We start from the raw sequence: 17143 nt of genomic DNA, 5'->3' as shown, positions 1-17143 counted from the left end.
AGATGAATGGCAGCTCTTATTTTGAAACGAATTGAAAGTCACGTTAGAACACGAGAATAATTCCGTGGAATGAAATGGGAAGCGACCGTAAGGAGACAAAGTGACCGTGCACAGTCTCAATCTAGAGGGCGTGTTAACGTTAGAATTGCCAACCTATGATATGTACCTAAGTATATTACACATATGATTGTGAAAATAACTAGATATAGGATATCTAGGATATTCCATGTTACGTTTCGATTTATTTTTTTTTTCCTTCGTTACGGTGTTTAGCTAAGAATATTTATGCACAAATGATGTAAATAAAATTAAAATATTATCGTTACTTGTGTTTGTAATATATTATTTATATTCGTGATCAGGTATTTAACAATAATTATGCACAGAATACCATTTTGAAAATCAAATATATAGAATGTCATGTGTAACTGTCGATTTATTTATCTTTTTTATTTTCGTATTATTTATATTTGAGATTATGTATTTAAGAATAAATATATTATATACGGATTATTAAAGTTAAAGTACTATTGAGAAAATAAAGGAATAGAATGTTCCATGTAATTAAGATTTACCTTCTTTTCGTTATTATCTATTACATTGTATTTATATATATATTATACATAATATTATGTACCGATCATTAAATTATCGTGAAAATAATTAGATATATGGGGTGTTAATAATAAATATAATTATTTGTTTATTTATGATTTATTTTCTTTTTATCTTCATTTTGATATATCGATTCTCGCTTATATATTTAACAATAAGTATTGTGAAAATTTAAATTTAAAAAAATAGATATAGGATATTCTATATAATTATCGCTATGATTTATTTTCTTTTCGATAAAAAGTCAAGCTTATTTTTGGAAAATTTCTTCAATTTTTCATTATATAAGTACTAGACAGCTTTAGTTTTCGAGTAGTTTATATAGTCAAAAATATTTTTCACCATATATTATTATGCATATGTTTTGGCATAGTTCTGAGATATTATAAGCTCTGACATACTATAGGGATTGTTGTCTGGCATTTTCGTCTAGCCAAATCTGTGCCAGTTCATTGAAAGTACTCTATATCCCGGATCATTTTACAACAAGATAACTATTTAATTTTTTTACTCGAACTAATTAAAATTGAATCTATCATCTATGACAAGCCTCCTTGAAAATAAAATTCCTTGTATCAAAAAAATTGATTAAATCTTAACAATCTTGAAGAAAATAAAATTTGTTTAAATATGTTCTTCTTCTTCTTCTTCTGAAGATCCTTTTTATTATTATACATGTCATACAATCTATTTTAATTTAGTATGAGATTATCATTATGTTCAAGACTTAATGTAACATGTGTCAAGCTTGTTCTATATTGTATATTTGTCATATATAAATGATATAAGATATAAATGATCCATTATTATTATATTTTTATATTATTATATTAATCCTCGTATTCTGCTACGTGATCTTTGGACAAATTATAAAATAAGTCGTGTATAAAGACATATAACATGTAATCATTTAAGAGGTTAAACGTGTACGTTATCGTGTAATAGTTGGAATTAACATTTAATTCGATTTTTCAAGGTGAAAATACTTCTCAAACGTTAATACGAATTTTCTTATTTCCTTATGATATAAGAAGATCATTAGAATAAAAATTTAATAGTTTTATGCTGTATGAAATTATGCATTTAAATTGTTGAAGTTTATAACCTCTAAACCTCTATGATTATTAATTAGGTAATTTTTGTCAATTATATTATTTCTCCCCTGACAATATTCAAATATTAATATATAATAGTTTTAATGCAATCGATAATGCAATAGATTGTTCTTTCTTGTTACAGTTTCTTCAAAATTTGGGCAAAGTAGATAGAACTGCAGATGACATATTCGACGAACATTTGCAGAATTTCATGAGACAACAAAACGCCGCGAACAGATTGCAAAAAGAGTTCAACAATTACATCAGGTGTGTTCGAGGTAAGTTCGATTGAAAATCATATTGAAACAAATTATCCAATATATTTATATAAATATAACCTTCTTTAACGAATTAAAACTCACGTGTACGAGCAAAGGCGCGTGAAATAAAATTGTTCTGTTTACATTAATTCGTGCAAAAGCATTTGAATACTATTTTATTGAATACTTATTATTTTATTGAATTTTGAGTAATTTTAAATAAAATTTCGTATGCACGTGTCTGGAATTTCTTTTAACAATAGAATGTTAAAATACTAAATTCTATACATATTTTGTAATTCGATTCAAAGTTTTTGCTTTATTTTACACCAATACAGATTATATTTAAAAAAAAAACAAAAGTGCACTGAAAATTTAAATGTTGATTTTATCTTCTTGAAGTAATTTTATTTTCGATAAAAAGAAAATTATTCCATATAAATATATGACAAATTCTCCCATCATATTCAGAAAATTTTAAATTTCATTCAAAAATAAACAAACGTTCAAATATCATTTCATAGTAATGTATATCTTTGATACTTAAAAATGTAATTTTTTTTTCTCTTTCTCTCTCTCTCTCTCTAAACAGTTTATTTATTCATGCATGAAATTTTGCCAATATTAGCAACCACGCTTATACTGAATCTAGTAATAAAAATGAATGTTTACGATAAGTTAAATATTTAACAGATGAGCAAGAGAAATAAACTTTGATTTTCCGTGATCCGTTGCATTTAATCCCAATTGATCGATTTGCTCAAATACCTATTCATTGAATATTCGTGCTTTATAATTTTCTAAATATGTATATACGAGATTAAATTTCTAACACATGAAAAATTTGCATGTACATTGTACATTTTTATTTTATTAATCATATACCTTGTTTTCTTAAATTTTTCTATATATTTTTTGTATATTATTAAATTCATTGAATTTAAATTATTACGCATATTTAATATTTATAAAAAAAATGGTCAAATTAATACTATAAAAGATGTATAATAATAATATCTAATACTATAAATTTATTCATGCAAGAAATGTAAATTTCATAATAAATTGATGAATTATCGTATGTCATGATTATGTCAAACTTAAGACATTTTTCAAGATTAAATAAGAATCTTATTTTATATCTTATGTTTATCAAAATATTCGCTGATAATCTGATAAGCTTGATATATGCATTGATATGTATATATATATTTTTTTTTAATTAGAAATTATTCAAACTATTATAAATATTGGAATCCTACATCGACACGAAAAGTTCTCGTTCGAATATGAATAAATTCGCATTCGATAATGATATTGCATCACTTTTTTGATGCATCTTCAATAAAAGTCTAAAGTAAAACTATTATAAAATTTTATCATCACATTGTGAATTATGTATTTGCAAGAAACATAAAATGTATATAGAAAACTGTAAAAATATTAATTATGTTTATTTAATTATTTAATTTATGTTTTATCGTATTCATTATGATATAAATTTACATTAATATACGTGATATTTATGCGAAAACATATTTTTTATATTTTCATGTGTTTTGCATATCTTCCATAAATAATACAAATGAATATGCTTTTTTTTTCTCGTATTTAATTCTGTTCACATTATAATTAAAAACATATTATAAAAAATGATATTCTAAATAAAAAAGTTATCATGTGATATCATGATAATTCAATTAAATTCAGTTTTTAAATTAATTCTTTTGAACAAATGATATTAATATATCTTTAATTTAAAGAATTTTTTTAAAGAAATATTATTGTATATTGAAATGGAAATTATAATTATAATGGATAAATGTAAACAATAAGATTAATTAATATTTTGTAAAAATATATATAATAATATGTATAAATTTTATTATTCAACATATATTTATCTTAAATGATATGACATATATTAATTATATATTTGTATAAAATTTCAATCTAATAATAATATTAGATTAAAATTAATAATAAGTTAGAAAAAATTTTATCATTCTATCATTCTTTTTAAAAACGTAACGAGATTTGTATTTATACATGTTTATTATTATTTGTTTCCTGCAATTAGGTCAAATCGTAGTTTTAAAAAGAATGTAGAAAAAAATTTCATTAAATTAATTTAAAATTAAGTATTTTTAAATAGTATATTACCACTTGAGAAGTGAAGATATATCTGAAGTTTCAAGGATTTCTAAACTTTCTTATGCATATACGTCATCAGAGTTAGTATAGTACTATAAATTTCAATAAAAAAGAAGAATAAAAACGGAATGGAAAAAAGTTGGGTCAAAAGGTTTTTAAAGAGCTCTTATCAAAGAACTTGAATCGTTATATCTTGGTGTATATTAAGAAATCAAAGAAATAGAGAATGAACGATATTATTCGACCTAATATTTACTAATACACCTTTATTAAAAGTAAGATTTATTGAAAAATCGAATTTCTCGTTCGATTAATTTCAATTAATTCGAAATATATTGTTAATTATTATCAGCAACTTTGTCCTTATCAAAAATGATCACAGTTTTTGAAATTTGTATATTTGAAATTCTGTATAGTATAAATATTCTATTAAATTAGTCTGATATTAAGAAAAAAAATACACAAAAAAAGAAAAAGGGAAAATAATTTAAACTTTTTTCTTCATCAATAAATAATAAAAAAATCTTGGTTATATAATTAATAACTTTAACGACAACATACATGGACACAAAGATAAATATAGATTGTTAATATTTGTTATTATAAATTCACAAAAAATAATACTTGTTCTTCTAATATCTTCTGCCGATCAAATATAACATCTTCTTTCATCTACTTCTCCTTTGTTTTTTCATATTTAAATTCATTCCAAAATTTCTTTCATCACAATGCTATTTCTCTCTAGAAAACAAAAAAAATTGATATGAAAGATTAAAATCGAAAAAATGGCGACCAAAGATCGTCACAATTTCTCAAAAAGCATTTCTATTGCATTCCATTGCCTCGGATCAAAGCCTCATAAAATCGACCATTTTGAGTTACGTATGGGACAAATCACGCATAGTTTTCTGGCCATGGTAATCGGCGAGATTAAATTTACAACTCCGTTTACAATACCGTTGGAAAAAGAAAAAGTTATGGCGAGTGCGCTACTCCATTTCGTCAACAAGTTGCATACGTTTCGTGGATGAATGACAGTTGGATGAATAACGTAGTAGACATTGAATAACGACCGTGGTCTCTGCGCAGGCCCTACGCGGCACACTCGTAGAAACGTCAATCGTTGAGGGAAACATATCTGACATTTTAATAGCGCTGTTTCGAGAGAAACGGTTATTATAAATTACGAGCATTAACAAAACGAGAGAACAGAAATATAAAATGTCTTACTTGCTTTCGATCCGAGGAGATAAAAATAGGGCAAATAATAATATCGAGGATAATTTCATGTAAAATTTAAGCAACTTGTGAGAATATCGATGAGCACAATACCGATCTTCCAATCTTTTCGCTAGTTTCAAAATGCACAAATGCGTGTAAGCAATATTTGCATTAAAGAAGCAAATGTATTCAGATAAATCACAGTTGGACAAAAAATATTTACATATCAGGATGTGTACGTACTTACAGCATCGAGCACTTTGAACCTCTTGTTCGCCTGTATCAATGGCGTAGTTCGCGGTGAATAGTAATTTTTCTTATTTTCATAATTTTATATTACTTTACGATCGGTAAAGGAAAATTAAGTATTGAGATATTAAGAAAATAATAACATCGTATTTTTCCATATTTTTTAATATATAGAAGGATATATTTGGAGGATTAATTCTAGAAACTGAAACAAAAGTTGGTATATAAAAATATCACTTAAGATTTATGTGATATTAAGTTACAAGAAATTTAAGATTTTCGTTACATGAAAAAAAGTGTAATGGTATGATGCGAATAAAACTGTCTCATGTCTGTACATGTGTCGTATTATATCTGTCTCTTTCATTTAACGAAAATTCAAATGAGCTCATGATTAAATTTGTCCATTTTATTATTATAATTTATATATTATCATAAATTAAATCGAAGTGTTATTGTTTTTTCATTATAATTACAAATAGAGATAGAGCAATAATTTATTTCCTACAAAAAATTTTTTAAATAACTATTTATCTAAAAAATCATTAATTTAAAAAATATATTTTTATATTTTTATTCGAAGTTTATAAAACTTATCGTATTAAAAACAAAAGTGATATATTTATGCTTTCTTTATCTTTCATGCAATAATATTTTTACAAGCAATAACAATCAATTTAAATATCTTCTTATAAAACAAATTTTTGATATAAACAATTTATAATAAAATACTTTTTGTAGAAAAAATAATGAGCTGCATCGATCAGCGCATTAAAAATTATTCCATTTAAAATATTGAAGTTGACTTTCGTATAACCTCTATGTGCTCACCTACAGGAAAATTATTAAGATTACAAAATATGTACCAAATTTTTGTATATATTATGTAATTAAGTATCTATTAAAAACTTTTTAACAATACTAAATCAAAACATTAATTATAGAAATTACAAATGCAATAATTTTCTAATTGTTACCGCAAAGCCCTCAATTCCTCAACTATTATGATCGTAAAATTTGTCTACATCGTTCATAAGCGATAAACATATCCTGTTGAAGTTGTCGATTGATTTATAGATTTTCCTTGTAAACTGTACTATTAACGTATTGTGCCTGAAGAAAAATCGTAAAGAAAAGAGTTTCGTGAAAAGAAAGAAAAGAAAAGAGAAGAAAAAAAAAAAGAAAGGAAAGATTTCATTACACTGACAGGATTTGCAATAAGGAAACGACCAGTTTTCAAGAATCGTGCCGCGTTCGTAAGTTTTCACGGAAATCCGTTTCTACGCCGATGCCTTTTACCTTTCCTTTTATCAGTCGAGACGGCACATAACAGCATTCGCACATAAATACCCGCATGCGCTGTACCAATGCTTGGCCATAACCTGTCGATAGATACGCACGTCCGCGAGTTCTTTCTGCTTTTTCCTCAAAATCGCGTTGTTCACAAGAATTCGCCACGTTCTACTGGCGAATTGATTTTTTTTTCCTCGAGAATTTTCCCGATTTCCCTTGAAACTCGAGACACCGTAACATTTCTCTCAACATTTCTAAAGCAGAACTATGTACAATTTCTGATGTATTTACTTGTTATGCATCAGAGAGAAAGATGTTGGGAAAACATTTATTAGATGTCTAGAAAAACTTGGGTAGTTCAATTAATAATAGTAGCAAAAAGTTTTGCATTTATATGATCTTTTCTTATTGTTGTAATATAAATTTTATTATAAAAAATATTTGATTTTTTCGAAATATTCAAATATAACTTTTGTTTAATTATCCGTATAATTGTCATTGTTCTTGACGATCTTGTTCCATTGTTCCATGTTATGATATACATTGAATTTCCTTACTATGAAGAGTACTCGATTTTTATTCAAAATTCAGAGCTTTTTCAAAGTTTTAAAGATTGGAATTTTTTTATAAATAATTGCATTATGGAATTATGTGAAATGAATATGAAAGATTCGTTAAAATATTCCAATTTACTTTATAAACTGTACGATTTATTATAAAACATAATTGAATCAAATATTTGCAGATATTTTATCAGAATTAATTATTTGAACACGGGATATTATAGTTTGAACAAAAGAAAAGCTTAATACTTTGTTGCCAATTTTAAAAAACCATATATCTGGACAAAATAATAAAATTCTATCATAATAATAAAAAAAAAAATCATCGAAAAGACTATATCAATTGATTAACCATTGAAACTTTTACCAATACACTTGTCATATTGTTTGTAATATTACAATATCGATTAGAATTTGCATTAGCAATTGAAGAAACATTTAGAATTAAAAAAAAAAAACCAATTCATATAATTTTTCTCAATTCTTTATATTTTTACTGATATTTATTTTTTTGTTTAAATTTTCAATCATCATTTGTTGCCATTGAATGAATCTAGTATTTTTTTTTAACATCTATCCATCCATTATATTCATTCATACCTTTTCCAATTGAAGCTCCAATGAAAATAAAATTCTTCGAACACTTTAATCATTTTAATCGTTTCAACGCATTCAACGATACCAAAAGGATATTTTTTTCATTAACGAGAATAGGTGTTTTTCGCAAATAAATCACATGCTCTCAGTTTCCACGATTTGAATCCATAGATATATAGTATGCTCATAAAATTGTCATACCTTAATAAGTGAATGCACTTGTGGGCAAAAATAGATTGATAAAGCAGTTAACTTTAATCATACATTTGTTAGGGAAACAAAATCGTGTTTCCTGGAGAATAAGAAATCGGTATAAAAAAATTTTCAGCTGCGTGGTTTGATCACGCCTACACGTTTAATTACAACTTCTCAACAATTCCTTATTTCCGACGCAACGTTGACGTCTTAAATGAAAAAGGAATTTAACGATTACGCGCTACGTAGCCTTGAAGTTACTTCGACACACGAGTTAGTTACGATTTTATTTCAAGTTCTGAAACGTTAATTTTTGATCCTATTCCGGAAACTTAATATTTTTTAAACTTTTTGAATATTTTTTTTTTTTTTTTAGTGACCTCGAAATCTTTTGAAATTCAAAGAGTTGACGATTCGAAGTCCAAAAGAATTATAACTGTGCAAATTATGGAAAGAATAATTTATTTTTATGTAATTAATAATAGTTTGTGTTTAAGTTGTGTTTAAATTATCGTTACTGTTGTACTAATTACAAATTTGAGTTTAAAAACTTTCAGAAATTTACCAAAATTTTAATTCTTGACAAAATAGCATTTCTCAGAAAAAAAAAAGCAAAAAGAAAAAAAAAAGAATTCTATATTTTCGAATTTTAAAAGTTTCGAAAAGTTTCAAAACCTTATTAAACTTTAAGATACAAGTTTCAGAAATTTGAATCTGAAATTGAGAATAGGGCTTCATCCCTAATCAAAATTAATATTATTGTAGAAATATTGTGTAATAATATTTATAAATTTATTAATTATGTTAACAGCGGTGCAAGCAGCGTCTAAAACTCTCATGGATTCTTTGAACGAGATCTACGAAAGTCAATGGACTGGCCATGATCTTTTATACGTGCAAGCTCAAAATCTCGATATGTTGTGGCAAGATTTCACTCATAAACTTGCGGATCAAGTTCTCGTGCCTCTCAACACATATCAGAGCCAATTTCCAGAAATGAGGGTATACCTTCCACTCTAACTCTAAATTATCCCCCAAAAATTGTGTATAATATAAATCTTTTAACTCTTTACATATTTAATAGAGTTAATATTATTTTGATAAAATCTTAAATTAATATTGAATCCAAAATTAATATGAATTATAAAATGGGAATTATTATATTTATTGCAGAAAAAAATTGACAAACGTGGGCGGAAATTGGTTGATTATGACAGTCAGAGACATAATTTCCAATCACTACAGTGTAATCCAAGGAAACGGGATGAACTCAAAGTTTCTCGAGGAAAGGAATTATTGGAAGAAGCTAAGCGTACATATGAACAACTCAATTCCGAACTTCATGATGAACTACCTGCCTTATATGATTCACGTGTTCTTTTTCTTGTTACTAATTTGCAAACATTGTTTGCTGCTGAACAAGTATTTCACACTGAAAGTGCTAAGGTATATATATCTAATAACTATACATCTTTTTTATAATATTTTTATATTCTGTAAAATATAATATTGTATTTTAAGTTGTAAATTATTCATCTTTGTTCAATATTATTTTATGCTTTTTATATCTTAGGTATATTCTGAATTAGAAGCAATCGTCGATAAACTTGCTAACGAAAGCCAGAGAGGATCGTATACACTGAAGAAAAATACAGAACCTCAGTCTCCAAAATCACCTAATGCTAATTCTGCGTAAGTAGAATAATTGAATAGAAAGTTTAACTTATAAAATTTAATTTATATATAAAAAATAAAATAATAATTTGTATACATATAATTATTATTCAATATCATTATGATATATTATACTAAATATTTTATGTTTTAGTTTAATAATCAACACGCAACCAGCTCAGAATAACATTTCACCAGGTAAATATATACCTGTTATCTATATATGCGTCTTTTGTGCATTTGAATTTTTTGTGTACTAATATTTTGTGCATGAGTGTAATGTAGTTGTAATGTAATGCCACATAAGACGTTCCTGCAGACATAATTATGTGGCTAAATGTTTAGTTTTGAGTGAGCTTTATTGCATGTTACAGCCGTGGATGATTCTGCTCCAGCAGCAAGAAACACATCACCGACTACTCAATTAAATGGCAATGCTAACAGCAATGCTAACAGCAATGATAATTCTCTCAATAATCAGGATGCATCTCCGCAAAACACAGTTACGGCCTCTAAGCGAGTAGAAGAGTTGTATGATATTCCTGTTGGTAAGTATGTAACGTGGGAGTAAATGTCATTTGTTACGCGACGCTCGTTTTTAAAGATGAACATTAATATATTAAGAATTTTTGTATAAAAGTAACTACATAAAAAATATTTTTTTAATATGTTAATAAAATAATTTTGATTCTGATTATCTAGAATTTGGACAGTTTTATATGTTTGATAAAAAATTATATTATGATTTAAATTTATAATGATGTAAGAAAGTACTAGTATATATTATTGAATGAATTTCATTTGCTTAAATAATTTATTGCGCAACTATTCTTTCGTAAGTATAGTATATTTTATTGCATTGATACATTTAGCAAGCATATGTAAGCACATGTAAGCACATATATCTATCAGAATGTAAATATAAATTATTAGTTTTAGTATCTTGAAAACAAGAATTAAAATTCATTCAAGATTTAAAATAAAATAATTTTCCAAAATATATAATATATAATATGTGAGAAATGTATATGTAAAATTTATATTGTGTCCATATAAAAGTATGCTGCCTGCCCATTTATGCATGGTCTTGTTGAAATAATGAAACACTATTTGTTTAATTCTGACTTTCAGTTATGCATAAAAATTTTTACATAAAAATTGTAATAATTGTATGTTGATTTGATCAATGAAAGTTAGAATTTAAATAGAACTATATCACAGGTCCATGACTAATGAGGCGGATTCAATTATTTTAGAGGTGGAATATGAAAATGGTACCAATTTCTCTCTAGGGGCAACGACTGACAACTTGCCACCTGGGGTTTTATACAGAGTCAAGGCTACTTACAAATATAGACGCGAAGATGTGGACGAATTGTCATTTGATGTCGGTGATATTATTCGTGTGGTAGAATATGATGATCCTGAAGAACAGGTTTATATTTTCTTAATAATCTATTTTAAAATTTATATTTTGTCATTTTATATATCTCTATCCTGAAATATATTATATAAATATATAATATAAAATATATATATAATTTTTTATATAATGCTTATAATAGAAATAATAATACTATTAAATATATAATAAAGTATAATAATATATTATAATTAAAATAATAATAAATATAACAAAACATTTTATTACTCCAGGAACAAGGTTGGTTAATGGGCATCAAAGAAGGTACGAATGAAAAGGGTATGTTTCCAGCGAATTTCACGAAACCACTGTGAAAGCTTTATTAAATTCGTCTATTACACTCCAATGCTCACTAAAACGGCGTATTCTATTTTAAGAATAGTTACAAGATTAAAAGTGAGAATCACACAGTCATCTGAGATATTATATATATATAAAAAAAGTAAATAATTAATATTAATAACAATGAGGGGCAATGGGAAGGAGAAAGGGGTGTGATAAGATAGTTATGCTGGAGGTACTGTGGAAAATTAAACACCCCAAAGTGCCTTAACCCAGCCACTGTCTGTGCCAACATTCATTGTTTATAATATGGGATTATTCTCCCTGTATCCAATGTACGAATACACATCATTAATAATCAAATGAAATATTTAAGTAATTAAATAATATATTGTAATACATCATGCAGTACTATAATATAAACCTTATATATTAAATTAATATTATTTTATGAAATTGTACATAGAATTATACATTTTAAGAATATTTTATGAAATAACTTTGTGGCTACTGAAATTATTAGTAAGAATCAATGTAATGTTTAAGACATTATAATGTTCTCTTTTGACAGAGAATCATCAAATCTTAAAAATTTATCTATTTGCATTCATACATTAAAATTTTGTTTATTGAAAAAGTTAGGACGAAACATAAATTTAAATGTTAACATAAATGACAAATGCCAAATTTTTAAAAACTTTCGATAATATGTGTATAATGAAGTATACAATTAATACATCCCTAGTTTGATACATTGTTAAATGCAATATGTTAAAATATTTAAATAATGAGAGCGAACAACAGAATTTTCTATATAATTCTATTGATAGGAGTATTATATATTCAACTAATATATTCAAATATATACATATTTGAAGATTTGTGTTTCTAAAATTTTATTTATATTTTTTAATAATATGTATACATTATATTTATTCAGTGACTAATTCAATGATATTTTTCCAGTATACGTGTAGAAAATAGGAGGATGGTGATGATTAATTAAATTATTACTGCCTTTATTATAACAAGAATAGAATTAATATCAATCAAGATAAACAATTTGTAGTGTTAATTAATACTCGTTAAATAGATTTATTAAGAAAATTTGACATCAAATTTTACGTAAAAATTAGTATTATGATAGTAGACGATTATAAAATAGTACAAGGAGACTACTGATTTCAGCTTCCATTAAGTTGTGTGTCCTTTTATTTTATTGTAATGATCTAAGATATACAAAACACAAGAAAGTTGGATTGTTTATAAATGAAAAGTTTTATGGTTGAACGATTGATCCATTGTCACACTAATTATTAACCCCATGTACAAATCGAAATTGTAGGTTAATTAAAGTGTGAAACATTGCAAGTGCATGTTAAAAAAATATATTGATTATATGTTACAGTTATGTAATTATGATAATGAACAGACTAATATATGTTTGATATATGAACTAATATTTATATTCTATGAAGTGGACCAACAGAAAAATATATGAAAAACAAAAAAAAATTTTAATAATAATAATAGTCATCAGTGTATTCTGTTTTTAATCGTAATTAGAGTCTAGTAATTCGTGCAAAAGTTCCATGAATTTTCAATTCATATCAAAAATATATATATAATAAATTTAATATACAAAAAAATAATAATTTTATAATACAACACATCATGCTTCACTTTAACATTTTTACGGTTTTACAGTTAATTTATTATATAATTTGAATAAATATATAAATACATTCCATTCAATTATTAATAAATGAATAATTGTTAACAAAATTTTATTTCAATGAGTAATATAAAATTTAAACATAATTTAATTTATAATTGGGTTTGATATGTGTATTTTTTATATTATACTATAATTAATACTTACATAACTTAAAAGTGAAGTATGAAAAGTGTTTATTTTAAATTATCTTATTTCATTTTTATGTATAATGTGCAACAATTAAAAAACAAATATCTTTAACATATATATTATGTGCCAAATTGATATAGTATTCTATATATCAAGAATGTGATGTCATTTATACAAGTAATAGTCAAAAAATGAACTAAAATTTTGATATTATTTTAAAAAGTTATAAACATTAAAAACAGAAATCTTTACAAAAATATTTAAAACTATATACATTTTTAGCAATAATATAAATAGTATTAATTATTTGGCAGTAGATTTATCAATATATTATTAATATAATAAATTATTCAATTTATTGGAAAACTAAGCAAATGCATTTAATTAACTTAAAGAAGATAAGTAATATATCTCTCTTCTTATTTTTAATAAAAATAATGTACATCACAAATTTGATAATAATATTCTATATAATCTAGTATAAATTATAATTAAAGAATCATATCATAAAAAATTATACTTAATATACCATTTTAATATATTTATATAAAATCGATTTAACTTTTAAAAAATAAATAATTAAACAACAAATTATATTTAAAACATAATAACTGCGTCTACTTATCTTCTTTATGTTGTATTTATTTATTTATTAATATAACATGACAACGTCTGTTAATATTAAAATTTTTAATTCACTCAAGTAATAATAATACTGAGGTCTAAAATTTAGTGTAGCAGTGGAACAATCAATTGTTATATCATTTGTCATTTTTATGTCTTGTTGTTTATTTTATCGAAACAATTAGTCATATCTTTATAACCTTAATATAAACTATAATGCGTATATATATTTATCGCTTTAATTGTTCTTTTCAATTGAAGACGATTATAATAAACAATTACTGGTTTGTAACATAAGTGTTTATGATTCAAATATGTGTTCTATTTAATATTCAACCTGAAAATTCCTTCCTTACATCAACCTATCAAGTATTACTTTCTGTAAGATAATAAGAATGAAGAAATTTCAATTATGAAAAATTTCAGTTTTCGAAGCGTATTAAAATAATATAATAATATATTTCATTAATAAATAATTTCATTATGCAAGTAAATTCTTATATTTAAATGATAAAAATTAATATTAAAGATATAATTAGTATAGAAATTTATTTTAAAAAATTAGAAAATGTCAAGATTTCATGAAGAGAAATATAAACGATGGAGTGACCCCAATTTATATAATTCTTGCTTTTATTGCACACCAATGTTGGAAGAAGAAATAGTACCTTCTCTATATCCATCAGAATTGTCATCACAATTATTTTCAACAACACAAAAATGTGTATCCTATAGAAAAACTTCATCAAATTATTGTTTATGTCGTAAACATTGTGACGAAAAAATGAAATCTTATGACTCACAAAGTGTTAAGGCAATATTTTGCATATATTATGTATATAAGATAGAATAAAAAAGCTTATAACACATATTTGTATCTATTACTTATAGAAACTGAAATGTTTGAAATGTCAAGAATCTGAGAAAATAAGAGAAAATTTAGAATTACATTTGACAGGAACTCAAATAGAAGAATCTTTAGCAGAAGATAGACAAGCAGCTTTATTACAACATCTGAATTTAAGTATTACTGCTCTTGAAGCTCTTGCACAATATGGACAATCTTTGCAAGTATCTCAATTAGCTGCATGTAGAGTGCTCAATATTAGTCATTTATTGACACTTCCTCAATCATATTCTGTAAATTCCAAATCTGATTCTTTACATTTAACAATGCATCTTCAACAGGTATAATGATTTTAGTTATCACATACATATAAAATATAAGATTGAAAATTGTAATCATAATTTGTACATAAAAATAATTACCACAATATATTTTTAAATATATTTTAATTGATTATTTATACAATTTAATATACATAATTTATTAAATATTAATATATATGTATATGTAATAGTTGGAAGAGCAAAAAGAAAATAAACTAATTATCTTACAAGATTTGATAGAACATTGTTCGAAATTCATAACACTTCCAAAACATTTTAATGAATTGATGAATAATCATTATATAAAAAAAAAAGACTTTTATACAGCAACAAAAAACTTCAAAAATTTTCTTACTAATTTCACATTATCTATATCAGAATTAGAAAAATTACATCAACAATATGATGATATTTTAAATAATTATCAGCAAAGTAGATGTGTATTAGACTTGGAATTACCAAAAGTAATAAACATGTATGGCATAAATAAGAATTTATGATTTATTTTCAAAAGATTAGAAAAGAATTCCATAAATTATAAATAATTTAATTATTACAGACGTTTAATGGCTCTCTGTGATGGTTTTGAAAGGATTAAGAAATATTATAACAATACAGATAATGATGATAAAATTGTAATATTATTTAAATCAATTGGAGAAAAACTTCATAAAAATGATACAAATACAGGTAATAGAAATATGATAAAATTATACAATATTTGTACTTATCATAGATTTATTTTTATATTTAATAGTAACAGTTTCCCATGATGAAGATTCACCTAAACCTAAATTATGCCAAAAATGTAAAATAAATTATGTTAATAATGATGAACAATGCTGAAATAAACCAGAAAATAACATTGGCCTTGATATGTATAACAACTATTTTATCCTCCAGTTTAAGAAAATAGAATACACAAATTATACATTTCATGAAACCTTACATATATACTAATCCTATTATAAATGATTATAGGTTTAACCATGCTACTAAAATCTAAATTGTAGAAATATATTTTAAACACTATATTTTATATTTTATTTATTTTAATTTATTATACTTTTCATTTCATTTACTAATTATTCGTATTTAATGTCAATGAATTCATATAATTTTTAAATGAAATTTATATTTTATTTATTATAATCAAATATGATCATTAGATAAACACAAGTTGGAGAAAACAATTGTTTCTAATTTATAATATTATAAAAATATATACAAAAAATTGAAATATTTATTAATCTATTTTTAAATTACGTAAATAGCATAAGTAGATTACATTATTTATAGCATTTATACTTTTAATAATTTATTAATTTAAAACGAAAAAATTGAAAAATTGATTGTAAATTGAGAAGAAAGAAAAAATAGAAAGTTATATATGTAAATTATCGAAATTAAATAAAATATAACACTTTAAAAAATATTATTTAATTATTCATAGAAAAAAATTTATAAAATTTATATTTTGAACACAACATATCTTGAGCGCCATCTACTGTTAGATATCTCAAGAAATCTCTTTAAGGTTATTTAAATAAAAACTTAAAATAATTATTGAAAAGACGTCTTAATTAAATGTAACACATTTAAATTTTAATATTTTAATAAATATTAATTTATTATTTTATTATTTATTTTATATATATATAAACAAAAAATGAAGTTGAATTAAATAAATATTTTATAATTTACGATTAAAAGTGAAATTAAATAATAGGTATGTGTATATATTATGAACATATTATATATATATATTTATATATTACATACAAATAGAATATTCATATACATTTATGAAATGAAAATGATTATATCTTTAGAATGCATTTATTGTATATATTTTAGTA

General features: G+C 24.1%; 3 protein-coding genes across 7 annotated transcripts in view; all 3 read left to right on the top strand.

The window, feature by feature from the left end:
* Amph (amphiphysin) overlaps positions 1-12109 on the top strand; it is a 58951-nt gene extending 46842 nt beyond the window's left edge. The window contains exons 2-9 of one of the 4 annotated variants that reach the window (XM_012485666.3): positions 1855-1990; positions 9056-9246; positions 9418-9690; positions 9818-9936; positions 10073-10116; positions 10293-10466; positions 11211-11353; positions 11575-12109. In XM_012485666.3, coding sequence (XP_012341120.1) covers positions 1855-1990; positions 9056-9246; positions 9418-9690; positions 9818-9936; positions 10073-10116; positions 10293-10466; positions 11211-11353; positions 11575-11655 — 1161 coding nt within the window. In that variant the 3' untranslated portion in view covers positions 11656-12109. Of the gene's footprint in view, positions 1-1854; positions 1991-9055; positions 9247-9417; positions 9691-9817; positions 9937-10072; positions 10117-10292; positions 10467-11174; positions 11354-11574 lie in introns of all 4 variants that reach the window. The other 3 variants (XM_003692973.4, XM_012485668.3, XM_012485667.3) reach the window with 3 other exon arrangements.
* Positions 12110-14170: 2061 nt separating this feature from the next.
* On the top strand, positions 14171-15516 carry LOC147657395 (uncharacterized). Of its 2 annotated transcripts, none has more exons than XM_086910173.1 (3): positions 14171-14495; positions 14680-14928; positions 15006-15516. In XM_086910173.1, exons 1-3 carry the CDS (start codon positions 14418-14420, stop codon positions 15306-15308), a joined length of 630 nt encoding a protein of 209 aa, XP_086766299.1. In that variant the 5' UTR covers positions 14171-14417; the 3' UTR covers positions 15309-15516. The 2 variants fall into 2 exon arrangements, with proteins under 2 accessions (XP_086766299.1, XP_086766300.1); XM_086910174.1 differs by having other exon boundaries at positions 14251-14603.
* Positions 15482-16316, top strand: LOC147657394 (uncharacterized). Its single transcript, XM_086910176.1, has 3 exons — positions 15482-15759; positions 15844-15974; positions 16042-16316. Exons 1-3 carry the CDS (start codon positions 15572-15574, stop codon positions 16128-16130), a joined length of 408 nt encoding a protein of 135 aa, XP_086766302.1. The 5' UTR covers positions 15482-15571; the 3' UTR covers positions 16131-16316.
* The last annotated feature ends 827 nt before the right edge of the window (positions 16317-17143 follow it).

This window comes from Apis florea, unplaced genomic scaffold, assembly GCF_048593485.1.
Source record: "Apis florea isolate Af1SG1 unplaced genomic scaffold, ASM4859348v1 contig_3170_pilon, whole genome shotgun sequence".
Classification (NCBI taxonomy): Eukaryota; Metazoa; Arthropoda; class Insecta; order Hymenoptera; family Apidae; genus Apis; species Apis florea.
The sequence above is the reverse complement of the archived record's forward strand: the minus strand, read 5'-3'. Positions and strand labels throughout refer to the sequence as shown.